Below are 16141 nucleotides of genomic sequence, written 5' to 3'. Positions count from 1 at the left end.
AGATAGACATCCCTCTAATCCTCTAAGTGATCACGTGATCCAAATCAACTAAACCATAACCGATCATCACGTGAAATGGAGTAGCTTTCAATGGTGAACATCACTATGTTGATCATATCTACTATATGATTCACGCTCGACCTTTCGGTCTCAGTGTTCCAAGGCCATATCTGCATATGCTAGGCTCGTCAAGTTTAACTTGAGTATTCTGCGTGTGCAAAACTGGCTTGCACCCGTTGTAGATGGATGTAGAGCTTATCACACCCGATCATCACATGGTGTCTGGCACGATGAACTTTGGCAATGGTGCGTACTCAGGGAGAACACTTTTATCTTGAAATTTAGTGAGAGATCATCTTATAATGCTACCGATCAAAGCAAGATAAGATGCATAAAAGATAAACATCACATGCAATCAATATAAGTGATATGATATGGTCATCATCATCTTATGCTTGTGATCTCCATCTCCGAAGCACTGTCATGATCACCATCGTCACCGGCGCGACACCTTGATCTCCATCGTAGCATCGTTGTCGTCTCACCAATCTTATGCTTCTACGACTATCGCTACCGCTTAGTGATAAAGTAAAGCATTACAGTGTGATTGCATTGCATACAATAAAGCGACAACCATATGGCTCCTGCCAGTTGCCGATAACTCAGTTACAAAACATGATTATCTCATACAATAAAATTTAGCATCATGTCTTGACCATATCACATCACAACATGCCCTGCAAAAACAAGTTAGATGTCCTCTACTTTGTTGTTGCAAGTTTTACGTGGCTGCTATTGGGCTTAGCAAGAACTGTTCTTACCTACGCATCAAAACCACAATGATAGTTTGTCAAGTTGGTGCTGTTTTAACCTTCGCAAGGGTCGGACGTAGCCACACTCGGTTCAACTAAAGTTGGAGAAACTGACACTCGCCAGCCACCTGTGTGCAAAGCACGTCGGTAGAACCAGTCTCGCGTAAGCGTACACGTAATGTCGGTCCGGGCCGCTTCATCCAACAATACCGCCGAACCAAAGTATGACATGCTGGTAAGCAGTATGACTTATATCGCCCACAACTCACTTGTGTTCTACTTGTGCATATGACATCTACACATAAAACCTGGCTCTGATGCCACTGTTGGGGAACGTAGTAATTTCAAAAAAATTCCTACGCACACGCAAGATCATGGAGATGCAAAGCAACGAGATGGGAGAGTGTTGTCCACGTACCCTCGTAGACCGAAAGCGGAAGCGTTAGCACAACACGGTTGATGTAGTCGTACGTTTTCATGATCGGCCGATCAAGTACCGAACGCACGGTACCTCCGAGTTCAGCACACGTTCAGCCCGATGACGTCCCTTGAACTCCGATCCAGCCGAGTGTTGAGGGAGAGTTTCGTCAGCACGACGGCGTGGTGACGATGATGATGTTCTACCGACGCAGGGCTTCGCCTAAGCACCGCTACAGTATTATCGAGGTGGACTATGGTGGAGGGGGCACCGCACACGACTAAAAGATCAAACGATCAATTGTTGTGTCTCTAGGGTGCCCCCTGCCCCGTATATAAAGGAGCAAGGGGGGAGGTGCGGCCGGCCAGGAGGGGGCGCGCGAGGAGGAGTCCTACTCCTACCGGGAGTAGGACTCCCTCCCTTTTCCTTGTTGGATTAGGAGTGGAGGGGGAAAGGAAGGAAAGGGGGGCGCCACCCCCCTCCTTGTCCTATTCGGACTAGGGGGCAGGGGCACGCGACCCTGCCCTGGCCGCCTCTCCTCTTCTCCACAAAGGCCCACTATGGCCCATTAAGCCCCCGGGGGGTTCCGGTAACCCCTCGGTACTCCGGTAAAATTCGGATTTCACCTGGAACACTTCCGATATCCAAATATAGGCTTCCAATATATCAATCTTCATGTCTCGACCATTTTGAGACTCCTCGTCATGTCCGTGATCATATCCGGGACTCCGAACAACCTTCAGTACATCAAAACATATAAACTCATAATATAACTGTCATCGAAACGTTAAGCGTGCGGACCCTACGGGTTCGAGAACTATGTAGACATGACCGACACATGTCTCCGGTCAATAACCAATAGCGGAACATGGAGGCTCATATTGGCTCCCACATATTCTACGAAGATTTTTATCGGTCAAACCGCATAACAACATACGTTGTTCCCTTTGTCATCGGTATGTTACTTGCCCAAGATTCGATCGCCGGTATCTCGATACCTAGTTCAATCTCGTTACCGGCAAGTATCTTTACTCGTTCTGTAATACATCATCTCACAACTAACTCATTAGTTGCAATGCTTGCAAGGCTTAAGTGATGTGTATTACCGAGAGGGCCAAGAGATACCTCTCCGACAATCGGAGTGACAAATCCTAATCTCGAAATACGCCAACCCAACAAGTATCTTCGGAGACACCTGTAGAGCACCTTTATAATCAGTCAGTTACGTTGTGACGTTTGGTAGCACACAAAGTATTCCTTCGTTAAACGGGAGTTGCATAATCTCATAGTTATAGGAACATGTATAAGTCATGAAGAAAGCAATAGCAACATACTAAACGATCAAGTGCTAAGCTAACGGAATGGGTCAAGTCAATCACATCATTCTCCTAATGATGTGATCCCGTTAATCAAATGACAACTCATGTCAATGACTAACAAACATAACCATCTTTGATCAACGAGCTAGTCAAGTAGAGGCATACTAGTGACACTCTGTTTGTCTATGTATTCACACAAGTATTATGTTTCCGGTTAATACAATTATAGCATGAATAATAAACGTTTATCATGATATAAGGAAATAAACAATAACTTTATTATTGTCTCTAGGGCATATTTTCTTCACAGGGTGCCTGTGGTGGGCCACACCCGTAGAATGTGTTTCGTCCTTCTAATGTAACTCGAGTTTTTTTTCTTCTTTTATTTTAAATTAATTGCATATTTTTAAAAACTTAAATTTACTTACGAAATTTGGAAAGATGAATTTTTAAAAATATTGACATAGTATAAAAAAATGTTAGGACAGTTTTAAAATATGTGGATAACTTTCAAAATAAATGTTCGTGTCAATGAAAAAATGTTCCGACGTCCAAATAATTTTTCTGGTTTTTGTTTTAAAATATTTGTATACATTTTTTTATAAATGTTTGGGTAATGTTGACACAAAAAAATAACACCTGTTGCAAATGTTGCAAAGAAAAAAACGTAACATAACCCCTGTTGCAAATGTCTTTCGCAACAAGACCCACTGTTCAAGAATTCACCCAATTAATCAGTTAATAGGCCAGTTAATCGCTACTTATAGCATGGCCAAATCGAATAAGACCTATTCGTCGCGTTAACTTGTCAGGCTGATTAATTAACCAGTTAGACCGATTAATCAGTTGTCATGCAGATTAATCCCTGCTAGCCCATTAATGGGTGAGCAAACAAAGGCCAAATTTTTGGCCCATAACCCCTTCCGGCACCATGCCGCTCCTTAATAGATAGGATTAATAATTTTACCTCCTCTCTATGCTTTTCATATGTGTATAGCTGCATATTTTGGTATACTACATAGCTGGGAGCATGAGAGTATGGTATAATACATTAAAAAATCTAGACATATGTTGGCAAGTTTCTATTCAATCTATCGATCAATGATCGACCGATTAATCTAGTTAATAGGCCGATTCACCGATTAATCGCTACTCCTAAACCGACCGAGCAACTACCAGTTAACGATTTCTTGAACATTGACAAGACCTTTGCTGCAAAGTAAAGAAAGACGTTTAGCTGATTGATTGTATCAAATCTAATTGCTCGCAATACTGTTGTGGCTCACACTAGGGAGGGCGATTTTTTTTTTTTTTGCAACACGACTCATGTTGCAAAAAAAAAAACCACAACACAACCTATGTTGTAAAGAAAAAAACACAACATAACCCCTGTTGAAAATGTTTCCGCAACAAGTCCTTTATTGAAAAACAGAGAAAGACATTTGGCTGATTGATTGTATCAAATCCAATGGCTCTCGAGCCAGTGGATCTTTTTAAAAAATCCGCCGGCGAACGCGTAGCAGTCCCCAAAAGAGAAACAGAGAAACCCAAAATTGGTAAACGAGAGAAGGAAAACGAAAAAAAGGCACCTACGATGCCTTCGGGGTTGACGAAACATGGGTCACCGCAGGCCCAACTCAGTACATGGTCGGGCCTCTGACTGGTTTCGGTGTGCCCCACCACCGGCGCGTATCCGTTGCCGTGCCCGTTTACCATAGTTGCTTTCCTTCCATTAACAAAATGTACGTCACATTTGACAGAAATATTCCCAGGATTCAAAAAATGTCCTTTACATTATAAAATATGATATATACAAATGTAAAAAATGTTCGCATAGGTTAAAAAAAGTATTTATTTTCATTATAAAATGTGTCGTAACATTTCAAGAAATATTCATGCGTTTATAGGGAATGTCTGTGAAAATTTCAAAATGTTTATACGATGTAGAAAAATGTTCACTTAGTTTTAGAAAAAAATTTATTGCCATTTAAAAAATGCACCCCGTGTATTTGGAAAATTGTTACCATGGATTCCAAAAAGTGTTGAAAACATCTATTTACAAAAAATGTCCATTATGTATTTTTGAAAAGTGTCCAACGTGTATCAGAAAAATATTTAACACGTGCTCTAAAAATGTACATTCTGTTCCGAGAAAAAGTAGACATGTGTTGAAAGAAAACATACCGATAAAATTCAACAAAGAAACAAAAATTAATCAAGGAAAACCAAAAAAGCAACAAGAAAACCAAATGTAGAAAAGCAAGAGAAAGAAAACGAAGAAAACCAATGAGACCAGAATAAAAAAGCCCAAAGAAAACCCTTGAAAAATCTAGGAGAAAAGAAAATGAAAGAAACGAAGAGCACCGGTCGAGCCTTGAACCTACGGCGATTCCTGTTGTATTGGGAAAAAAAGTGCCTCTTTTTTTTTAGACAAAAATCGGAAAGAGTCGAATATGATGCCTTTGGTTTTTTTTAGGAGTACGACGCCTTTGGTTTGGTGGGTTGACCAACCATGGGCTGCCGCGGGCCCAACTCGGCACGTGGTTGGGCGTTGAGCCCGACCCGGCACGTCTCCGTTGCCGTACCCGCTTACCATAGTCGCTCTCGCCCCCTTTCGTCTTCTCCTCACCCGCCCTGCTGCGAACCAGTCACCAGTCCTCGCCGCCGTCGCCGCCGCCGCCGCCGCCGCCGGCATCGAACCGCCCCGTCCCCGATGTTCGCGAAGCGCTTCCTGCAGAAGAAGCTGCACCAGGTCTCGCCCCGTCCCCCTCTCTCGCTCCATCCCGTCAGATTTGGGGGAACCTCGACCAGATCATCTTCGCCGGGGCTGGCCGGCGGAGTTTTCTTTTCTTCTGCCGCTGCCCGTGGCCGTGTTGGTGATTCCGTGTGCTTGGCTGTTGCTGCAGGGAGGAGGGGGAGAAAAAGGAGGAGGCGGTGGAGGAGGAGGAGGGGCGGCCGGCGATGTGGCCCAGCTGGACGCGCAGATCGCGCTCCACTACGGCGTCCCCTACGCCGCCTCCGTCATGGCGTTCGACCCCGTGCAGCGGCTCCTCGCCGTCGGGACGCTGTGAGCCCCCAACCTCCACTCGTCCTAACTTTGCCTACACTGCAAAATAAGTAAAACCGAAGCTGATATCTCTGTCAAGTTGCGTTACCACCCTCTGAGCCCGAGCAACAAACCATTTCTTGTCATGTAACAAGACATCCAAACAAGCATGTAAAGCAGGTCATACATTTGTAGTGTGCCGTCCTGTGTTCAACTCTTAAGCTTGAAGCCTTATTGCGGTTCGGATCATTGCTCGAGTCGAGCTAATACAAATACGAACAAGCCGTTGAGCACATTTTCTGTGTCCATGTTGTGTTCGCTTCCTGTTGAATTGACGGTGACTGCGCTTCAAACTGCAGGGATGGGAGGATAAAAATCTTTGGAGGTGATAATATCGAAGGCATCCTCATATCGCCAAAGAGTATGCCATACAAGTATCTTCAGGTTTGGCACTTCATCCAATGACTGAACCTTTTCTCCTACCAAGATAGATTTATGTGATTGGCCTGACCATGCCAATTGTTCTCTACTCTCACCATGCACATGTACAACATAAACTCTATGGCAAAAATGTTCAGGTTTTTTTTTCCAGTTTCGGTTGGTTTGAAGTGGAGAGTGTTCCTTTTCCAGTGAAGTCGTTTTTATCTTAGATTGAAACTCTTAGCAATACAATCCTTGAAGTCCCTTTAATATAGTTACTTGCCCCAGTAAATTCTAAGTACACTTTCACCGCCTGCCTTAATTATATAGTTCTCTGAAGCAACTGTGTACCACCAGAAGCTACTTTTGCATGTTGCACTAGTGACTAGCTACTTTTTACTTGCTTACCTTTTTCGTAACCTCTAAAACCCTAGATCTGATTGCCAGTTGTAAAAGTGAGTAATGGATTGTTATGTATTGCAGTTTATACAAAACCAGGGGCTACTAATTGCAGTTTCTAATGAGAATGAAATCCAGGTATGGCATTGAGAGATAGCTCTTTCTTGTATTCAATTTTCTTTTCTTTTTCATCCTTCTGCTTTTTTGAGAAAGTTTTTCCCTTTTACTTTGGAGGCTATCACTACTCTTATATGTACCATAAGATGCGCAATGCATTCATGCTCATGGATTGGTCGACACACCAACTTTCCACATTATATGCTGTTTAAATACAACATGTGAAGATTCTAAGCTCACTTCAGCATGTCAGAATGCAGTCTGCTTATTGATGTGGGGCAATTTTTCTCTGTCCACACAAGGTCCTTGCCATCTTTTTATAGTGCCTAAAGTTCAGTTAGATACCGACAGTAATTCTTGTTAGAATGTTAACTCACCAAAAATATAGATAATCGCCAATCTGAATTGTGCAATATTGGGAAAGAGACTCAGAAGGAAATACCTATTTATATGGTGCTGAAGAAGCGCATCCGATACAAAAAATTTGCCAAGTGCTCAGCCTACGCGACTTTGCAAAAATGAAATAAAAAATGCATGCTTTCATATTCCTATCTCACATCTGAAACACAGACATCGTTTAATCCTTGGGTTTCATTCGAAGAAGAGTGTCAACTGTCGCCTAGCACCTGATGCTTACTGTTACAGGCATGCCAAGCCATCTCTTCTTCCTTCGGGCGTGCTTAGTTGACAAATCTACCTTTCTTTTTTGTGTATATTTGATTATTCTTAAGAAGAATATGTCGAGGGTAGTTACTACCATTGCTGGCAACCACTTGCAAATTTTGCCTGTACCTTTGAGGCTTTGACTAAATAGCATGTTCATAACGTTAAAATATTATGATGTTCATACAGTGGTTTACTCCATCTTGTTTTAGAAGTTTGCATGTAATATGCGTGTGTCCTTTTTCTCTTGTAGGTGTGGAATCTTGAATTCAGGCAGCTATTTCATTCTTCCCAGTGGGACACCAATATAACTGCTTTTTCAGTCATAGAGGGGACCTTTCTGATGTGAGCTATGGACAGGAAAATCATTCTTTCACATTCTTAATTTAGTAGCTGTATGGACCACTTTCTAACTTTTTATCTGTATCTCAAATTTGTTCATCACATTCAGGTACCTTGGAGATGAGAATGGTCTGCTTTCTGTATTAAAGTATGATGTATATGATGGGAAGCTTCAAAAGATGCCTTACAATGTTTCTATACATTCCTTAGCTGGTATACTGCTGTTTCATGTGTCTCTATCAACAGATATTAATTAACAAATTTTAATTTTCTTCTGTCTATGTATCCAAGTTCATGTTAATATTATAGCAGTATGAAGTTAAAATTGTAATCCGATACTCTGAAGTTTCAATCTTCCACTGAAATATTGGATATTTTGCACAACTACATAAGTAAATGGCTTGAGTTAATCTGAAGTCTGACCTTTTTTTACTGGACTTGAGCAATGTTATTTCTATTTAAGGGTATTTCCGGTTCATACTACTCTTTTATTTGGAGCACTGGCAGTTGATATCTTACACACTCCAATTGAGTTCATCTTATCCAATTATCAGTTCCTATGACCTTTTACATCTGAACTTGCAAGTGTTTCAATGAATCAACACATCTTATTTTTTGCTTATCTTATACTGCTTTGAGGCTTAAACATGATATTATTGGTCCAATTTCTTCACAGAAGCAGCTGGTGTTCCGTTGCTTGATACTCAACCTATCGTTGGAATACTGCCTCAACCTAACACCTTGGGCACCAGGTAAGATCATCATGAAATGGAGCTCCTGAATTTTTTGTTATAACCGTTGACTATATAAGTTTTTTTCATTAGTAAATAGTATGCTGGCTGATATTACATCATATTAGGATGGTCAAACATATGAAAAAACACAAAATGATACAAGGAGGCTATAATACTATACTCAGCTACCTTTGTTAACATGGAAACGATTCGTGAATAATCAATGTTTCAAGCAGAAATTTAGAAAGATGAACTGTGCCGTTGTTTTCATCAGATTCCTCTAATATGTGTCACACTTTATCACAATTCAGTTTGCCAATCTGAAACACATGAATGAGCTGCTTTTTTATATGCTTCAGGGTGCTAATTGCATACGAGAAAGGATTCTTAGTTCTTTGGGATGTGTCAGAGGACCATGCAGTTGCTGTTCGCGGCTACGGGGATTTGCATATGAAGGGTCAAGTCACTGGCGCTCAAACACATGCCAGTGAAGATCAAATAGATAATGTTGACGAGAATGAGGAAGAGAGAGAAATTTGCTCTCTTTGTTGGGCATCGAGAGGGGGTTCAACTGTTGCTGTTGGCTATATAACTGGAGACATACTTCTATGGGATATGACTGCAGTATCCTCTAGACAAGGCAAACAAACTGATGTTTCGTCTAACGTTGTTAAGCTGCAGCTGGCTTCTGGGAGTCGCAGGCTTCCTGTTATTGTCTTGCACTGGTCTGCTGGGTCAGCAAAAGACACCACTAAAGGTGGGAAACTTTTTGTATACGGTGGCGATGATATGGGGTCTGAAGAAGTTCTGACGGTTTGTGTCTTGTTTCATTCTCATCTATCTTTTCTATTTCATGTAATCTTCTAGGCATGCATGCAACTGATGCATCGCAAAGTGTACTCAAGTATAGCTGTTTGCTCCTTTACCAACTTGCAAAAAACTACTCCCTCCGTTGCAAAAATGTCTTACATTATGGTTTGTTAGCTTGCAAAAACGTCTTACATTATGGGACGGAGGGAGTATTTCTAGCTCATCTGAACTCAATTAGAACACCCACATTTGGCTCATCTGGCTGTTGATATGTTAATGTAGAACCAGTGAACTAATTTGCATTGCTACATGGCGTACACAGGTTAGGGCAAATGTTTCCTATCCAAGATAATTTCCAGCGATAGCAAATATGGACATGAGTGTATGCCTTAGAGGCAACCAATTCGGAGGTCGAAACAACTTGGTAGTTATGTTTTGTTCAGATGCGAGCAATTATGTATCTAGATTTTGCTGTACAAATATATGTGTATCATATATCTAGCGAAGTTACTTTTCTGAGCACAAACAATATGTATGGCGTATTGTTTTTCAGCGGTGGAGTTTGGAAAACTTTACCTTGTTCAATGAAAAATTGTATTCTCTTGTAGGTTCTTAGTCTGGAATCATCTAATGGATTAGAGTCAGTAAGATGTGCGTCGCGGGTGGACCTCAAACTTGATGGATCCTTTGCTGATATGATTCTTATTCCAGATACTGGGGTTCCAGATAAAACACGAACTTCTGCACTTTTTATATTGACAAATCCTGGACAGTTAAATTTCTATGATGGTGGTGCTCTATTTTCTGCACGGAAATCAGAAGAGGAATATGCTCAGCCTGAGGCACAGAAATTTCCAGTCGTAGTTCCAACAATTGATCCCAGCATAACAGTTACGAATATGTATTCACTAACTGGGAGAGAGCATCCAAGTATTTCACTGAAGGTACAGTTTTGTGTGGATTCTTGACATTTCACTCTACTTAACTGCAACCTTTTTACCAGATCATATATTCATGTTTTTTGGTAGAAATTTTGTGCTAGGCAAATTGTCGCACCTCCAATATCAGGGAATATGAAATGGCCTTTGACTGGTGGGGTTCCTAGTGAAATGTCACTGAAGGAAGATCATGCAGTTGAAAGAATATATGTTGCAGGCTATCAAGATGGTTCTGTGAGAATATGGGATGCAACTTTTCCTATTCTGATGCCAATGTTTGTCTTGGATGCAAAGGTCACTTCTACCATGTTCTTAGTTGTCGACTGATGACTACTAGATCAATGCAAGAATACTAAAACTATTATTACTTCAGGTGCCTGATGTTATTTTGGATGGAGCAAATGCCTCTGTATCATCGCTGGCTTTTTGTTCATTAAACATGACTTTTGCTGTTGGCACAACAAGTGGTCTGGTTAGTCTACTATTAAAATTTATGGGTCAGTCCAAGTTATTGGTTGTCAGCAGCATATTCAATACTGTCTAAGTATCTTGTATATTTTTGTAACGTTGTAGGTCCGCATGTATAAACTTCAAGAGAACAGTGGGGATTCCAGCTTTCACTTTGTGAGTGGATCTAAGCAGGAAGGTAAATACTGCACATGAAGGCATAAGTGCAAATTAAATTATATTTGCACTTCCTCTTTGTTTGTTTCCTCTCCATCATCCCGTATGTATTAAAAAAATTAGGTCAGTCAATACGAGACAACAGCAAAGTTGCCCTCATGATGTTGCCTTCTGGGCTTCCAGTTTGCTTTGATTGTCACACACTCTTTCTTGATGGTCAGTCTGAGAGATGGCAATATATTTGTAGAGGCAGTGAGGCAGTGAGGCACTGATGCAACCTGTCTATAGGCAGGAAACGATCTCAACTGCACCATACTCCCTGTCAAGCTATATGCAGAGAAAAGAAATCTTTTGAGTGCTTTATCATTGTAATGATAATATAGGCCATTATATCCTAGTAATTTTTCTGGTATTCTGGTAAAAAATGTGTTTGGTGCTGCCTGTTTTACTATTCAACATCTGGTTCAGTAGTAATCCATGTATATGTAAAACCCTGATTACAAGATAATGCGTAAGTGCCATCTCGTAAAAGGACATATTTCCAAGTGTTCTTTTTTGTTCAAGATATATTTTCCATGTGCCTTTTTTTTACTGCCAGCTCCTTATGAAAACAAGTCCATGTCAAATTTGCTTTCTTTTGTTATCGTATAGGAGGCATCCGGTCCTGCTCATTTTCGTGTTCACTTTTTTCCGTGCTAGAGAATCTCATCAGGGCATTTATAAAAACCACTTTTGGTGGGTATGTGGTTCATTTCGTTTTTCTTAACCTTCTGGTGTTTTTCTTTCAGTTCATGCTGTTCATCATGGGAGAGGGTTCCATTGCCATGTTGCCTTTATGGCATCAAATTCCCCCGTGCGTTCTCTCAGATTTACATCTTCAGGAGAGGCCCTTGCAGTAGGGTATCAAAATGGCCAGGTATATTTCCCTTAAGGTCTCTGAACTTTCACTATTTATTTGAAGGTTGTACGTACCATTTGCAATTAACTAATTTTTATTATGCCTTGGTTTGTCTTCTCAAAGGTGGCAATGTTTGATGCGAGTCAACTGTCCGTGATATTCTCTGTGGATTGTACATCAGGAACAAATTCTCCTGTGGTTTCAGTAAGCATCTACAGTGTAGGTGCATCTGCTGCAAAAGCAGGCCCGTCCCAGAAAGAGATTGCTACAAATGCAAAATTTCCAACAGATGTTGTACTTTCCTTAAGTAAGGATGCACGTCTTACTGTAGTTGACAGCACAAGTGGTCTGATCATAAATTCACTTCTGCTAGATGAGAAGCAATGTTCTGCACTTTTGATGTATGTCCTCATAGGTAAGTGATTTCTATTCACTATGCTAACTTCTACCCCCATCCCCCTAGATCAACTCATAATTTCTGTAAGTTCTGGGTTTAGATGGTGCTTCAGATGAAGAGCAAGCCCAATTACCAGAAGACAAGCTCCCATGTCAAAGTCAGACAGGGAAAGAACATGTTCTCGACCAAAAGCAAGTACAAGGAGCTGAAACTAACAAGAAAAGTCCTTCTCTACATCCACAGAGTGGCGGTTCAGATTCACTTCTTTTGGTCTGCTTCGAGGATGTGGTGCTTTTATTTTCTCTGGCATCATTGATTCAGGTGCATACTTGGCATATGCGAACTACTTTGAAATTTCAAACTTCTAAAGCTTATTGGTTATGTTCTTTTCTCATCAGGGAAGCAACAAGCATCTACATAAAACCAAGCTCACAAAAAAATGCTGCTGGTCAGCAATTTTTAAGAATAAGGATGATAAAGCTTGTGGGTTGATATTATTTTATCAGACAGGCATCATAGAATTGAGGTAGTTACGATTTTGTCATGTTATTTGCTTCATTGCTTGGTATGCTAGAAATTTTAATATGAAGGTGTCTCCCATGTTGTCCTTACGATTTCATATTGTAATCATGTGGATTAACTAATATGACACTTATTGTCAAAGTATGATGGTGTAGAACGGATTCCCTTTATACATTTATTTGCTCTTACTGCAAGTTTACATGGACTTTTCTTTTCACATGCTTGTCGAAATTTAGATTGCTATAGTTAATAAATCTACAAAGTACAACCTGGTAATACTACCATCATCTTATTTGTTGTTCCCTATGTCTCATGTACATCACCATGAATAATTTTTTGGGAATATGAGTTTGTTATAGATAAAAGATAGTCTTTGATTGTAAATCTTCACAGTATTCTTTCTTTTAGAATATCTTGTGTATATTTTCAAGATTTCAAAAGGGAGACTTTTCAGGTGTCATCATCTGTTTACCTGTAGGTGTGTACATCCATGCAAGGGCCTGGTGAAGTTTTGCCCATACCTTAACTGTTTTTCACTTGTCATGACAGATCTTTGCCAAGCCTAGATATTCTCGCTGAGAGCTCCTTGATGGAGTTACTAAGATGGAGTTACAAGACTGGCATGGATAAAACCATGAGCTCCTCAAATGGACAAATTGCTCTGGTAAATTGTTCTGCTTGCCTTTGTGACTTGGTGTTCAACTTTTGACTGTTTGCTAAATTGCCACCGCATTGTATCAAAGTATTATTTTGATTATGCTTTATACTAGTGTTGGCTTTCCACATCACTATCTGGGTAACCTTAGCTTAGTTCTAACCCAGAATAACGGTGCCTAAAATGAGTGAGGGTGCGTTTGGATCCCTTGCTAGTTTACCTCACTAGGCAAAGCTAGCCTTGCCGACGGAGGCTAGCTGATTTGGCTCGCTCGCCCGATAGAAGAAAAAGCTGGAAACCGCTGGTAACAAGGCAATCTAGCTCAGGAACCAAATCCATCGCTCCCTTGCTTGGCCAGGCTAAGCAAGCGCTTGCCGGATAACCAAACGCTCCATGACATGTTTTCTTTGTGGCAAGCAAAGTTGAGGGTGCCCAACTTTGTTTCATCTCTATTAGTTAATCCAGATTCGTTCTTCAGTTATGTTAGCTTCAATATCGACTGTGCTGTAAAATACCCCCCTCAGTTTTCTAGTATGTCTCCCGCCACAGGTTAATGGATCTGAATATGCAATCATCTCTCTTATAGCCTCAGAGAATGACTTCAGGTACTTAAATTTTTCTTTCTTGATTCCCACATGTCTGGTCCTGTTTCAGTTTGAGTCTATTTAGCTTGATACTTCTTAGACCCGACCCAGTGGTATTTAACTAATGTTTCGTAATCATTTTAGGATTCCAGAATCATTGCCATGCCTTCATGATAAGGTACTTGCAGCAGCAGCTGAAGCAGCTATGAGCATCTCGACAGACCAGAAAGGAAAGCAGGTAGGCAATTGTCTAATCCCCTCAACCTATATGATACCCTGTACAGTTTGACTTAACATGAAACTTCTGGTGCAGAATCCAGCGGCAGGAGTTATTGGTGGCATTATAAAAGGATTAAAAGGCAAAGCGGATGAAAATGCAAACCTGAGAAAAAGTTTCAATTCCCAAACCCCCAGTGAACTATTGGAGTCGATTTTCTTGAAAGGACCATATGTTGAACCATCACTAGCTTATCCTGATGATCCAATAGAAGAACTGTCAATTGGTCTCGCCCCCTCTCCTTGTTTTTGTAAAGCGTTTGCCTGTAGTGCTGCCTATTTATCCAAAAGCGCTTCAATGCAGATGACATAGAAATTGATGATGAAGTGCCCCTATCTCCTCCGCCAGCATCATTCTCTGCTTCTCACATGAATAAGAAAGCAACAGGTTGGGCGAATGTCTTGGTTTTTGGAAACACGCCTTTTGAACTGTTCATGTTTATCAGTTTATGCCTACACTTGTGCAGTAGAGGACGAGAGAGCGAAACTGTTTGAAGGATCAAGTGATGCTGACAAACCAAGAATGAGAAGTACCCAAGAAATTCTCACCAAATATAAGTTTGGCGGGGTAATTCCATCAACATTGCGATTCGTCGTGATCTCTGTCTCCCTCTCTCTCTAAGCTGACTCTTAAGGTTTCCTTTTGCAGGATGCAACAGCAGCAGCTGCCCATGCGAAGGATAAGCTCATGCAGCGGCAGGAGAAACTTGAGGTAAAATAACGAATTCCGTAACACACTCTATGCACACCAGGCTGGTACCCCCAGACTGTATATGTTTCTGATTTTCGTTGGTCAACTCGTCTTCTCTTGTAACCATTTCTTGAACAAGAAAAGCCTCATTAGCTAATCGCCTTTGTACCAGAGAATAAGCCAGCGGACCGCAGAGCTTCAAGACGGGGCGGAAAATTTCGCTTCACTTGCCCAGGAGCTCGCGAAAACAATGGAGAACAAGAAGTGGTGGAAACTGTAAACTATTCGGGGTTTTCACATCACTGCATCCTATCCTACGCAAAGTACGTCCAGCTCTTGGTACTTGGGAATGCCTTATTTGCGGGTTGTTGTTATTTGTCGTGGCATAGTTCCGCCCATTCGGCCCCGTCTTTGTGCTGTGTATATTTATGTTCATGGACAACAGCAGCTTGTCAAGGTGATTGTCTACCTTGCCACTAGGTTGACAGACAGACAGCATGGCTTGTTTGGATGCATTAGCTTAGGTTTATGTTGTATATCACCATGTAATCATACGCACCATGGGTGGAAAGCGCGGGCGGAACCTACTTACCGTACATGATTTCTTTTGTGTGGTCATTCAGTCGTTCGTTCTGTTTGTAAAGGTAAAAGGAGACAATAAACTGAACGGCTTACATTGAGAAACTTCAAAGAGCCCGTGTGGCATTGTTAGTTGGTGGTATCTGATGTGACGCCTTCTGTTGACTAATACTTGAACTTTGATTGTCAAGTTGCAATGTGTATGTTTTTTGTTTTGTTTTTTGTTTCGATTCATCAGTCGCCACGTGTGGGTGCAGTGCCATATACCCCCTCCGTAAAGAAATATAAGAGCGTTTAGATTACTAGAGCAGTGATATAAACACTTATATGTCCTTACAGAGGGAGTACATATAAAGAGCTACATGAACCTAAGGAGGTGTTTGGTTCGTACATTTTCATCCGTCATTTGGTTACAGCGCAACCTTGTACCATTTAACTTTTGTTGGATTCACTTTGAGCGGTAACAAATCCCCTTCAATCGAGTTTCATGGTTAAGTCAGTTTCGATACTGGTCGATCCCCTCAGGAAACAGATCACGGTAAGTCAGTTTCGATACCGGTTGATCCCCTCAAGAAACTGATCACATTTCTGCCTGTAAAACAGACTTTATAAATGGTAATTATGTATTTTAAACCATGCTGCTCCATAATTCCGTTATATATTTCAAATAATTCTTCAAAAATCCACACTTCATTTTAAGCTCTGGAAAATTGCTATCTCTTCGGTTGTTATTTTAGGTTCAGAATTTCAACTGCCGGTAATCTCCCTCTCTTTTGTATAACTTGCATTTTAAGAGAGAGATTGCATTAGAATTGCACTATAATATGAAATATAACATTGAAATAAGACAAATTACAGTAGAAATAATGAAGCAAAATGGACGCATAAGCTCCTCCA

At 41.0% G+C, this 16141-nt stretch overlaps 1 protein-coding gene across 2 annotated transcripts; it reads left to right on the top strand.

Moving 5' to 3' along the window:
• Positions 1-5147: 5147 nt before the first annotated feature.
• Positions 5148-15386, top strand: LOC119353121. 2 transcript variants are annotated; one of them, XM_037619711.1, is made up of 24 exons: positions 5148-5301; positions 5456-5616; positions 5955-6039; positions 6499-6552; positions 7448-7539; positions 7646-7749; positions 8213-8288; positions 8630-9083; positions 9689-10024; positions 10109-10312; positions 10392-10490; positions 10592-10664; positions 11431-11558; positions 11664-11955; positions 12038-12258; positions 12336-12463; positions 13009-13123; positions 13664-13719; positions 13843-13936; positions 14012-14201; positions 14279-14362; positions 14445-14542; positions 14624-14686; positions 14838-15386. In XM_037619711.1, the coding sequence occupies exons 1-24, from the start codon at positions 5263-5265 to the stop codon at positions 14943-14945; spliced, it is 3354 nt and encodes a 1117-aa protein (XP_037475608.1). In that variant the 5' UTR covers positions 5148-5262; the 3' UTR covers positions 14946-15386. The 2 variants fall into 2 exon arrangements, with proteins under 2 accessions (XP_037475608.1, XP_037475607.1); XM_037619710.1 differs by having other exon boundaries at positions 14442-14542.
• The last annotated feature ends 755 nt before the right edge of the window (positions 15387-16141 follow it).

The sequence above is a fragment of the Triticum dicoccoides genome, chromosome 2A (assembly GCF_002162155.2).
Source record: "Triticum dicoccoides isolate Atlit2015 ecotype Zavitan chromosome 2A, WEW_v2.0, whole genome shotgun sequence".
Taxonomy (NCBI): domain Eukaryota; kingdom Viridiplantae; phylum Streptophyta; class Magnoliopsida; order Poales; family Poaceae; genus Triticum; species Triticum dicoccoides.
The sequence above is the reverse complement of the archived record's forward strand: the minus strand, read 5'-3'. Positions and strand labels throughout refer to the sequence as shown.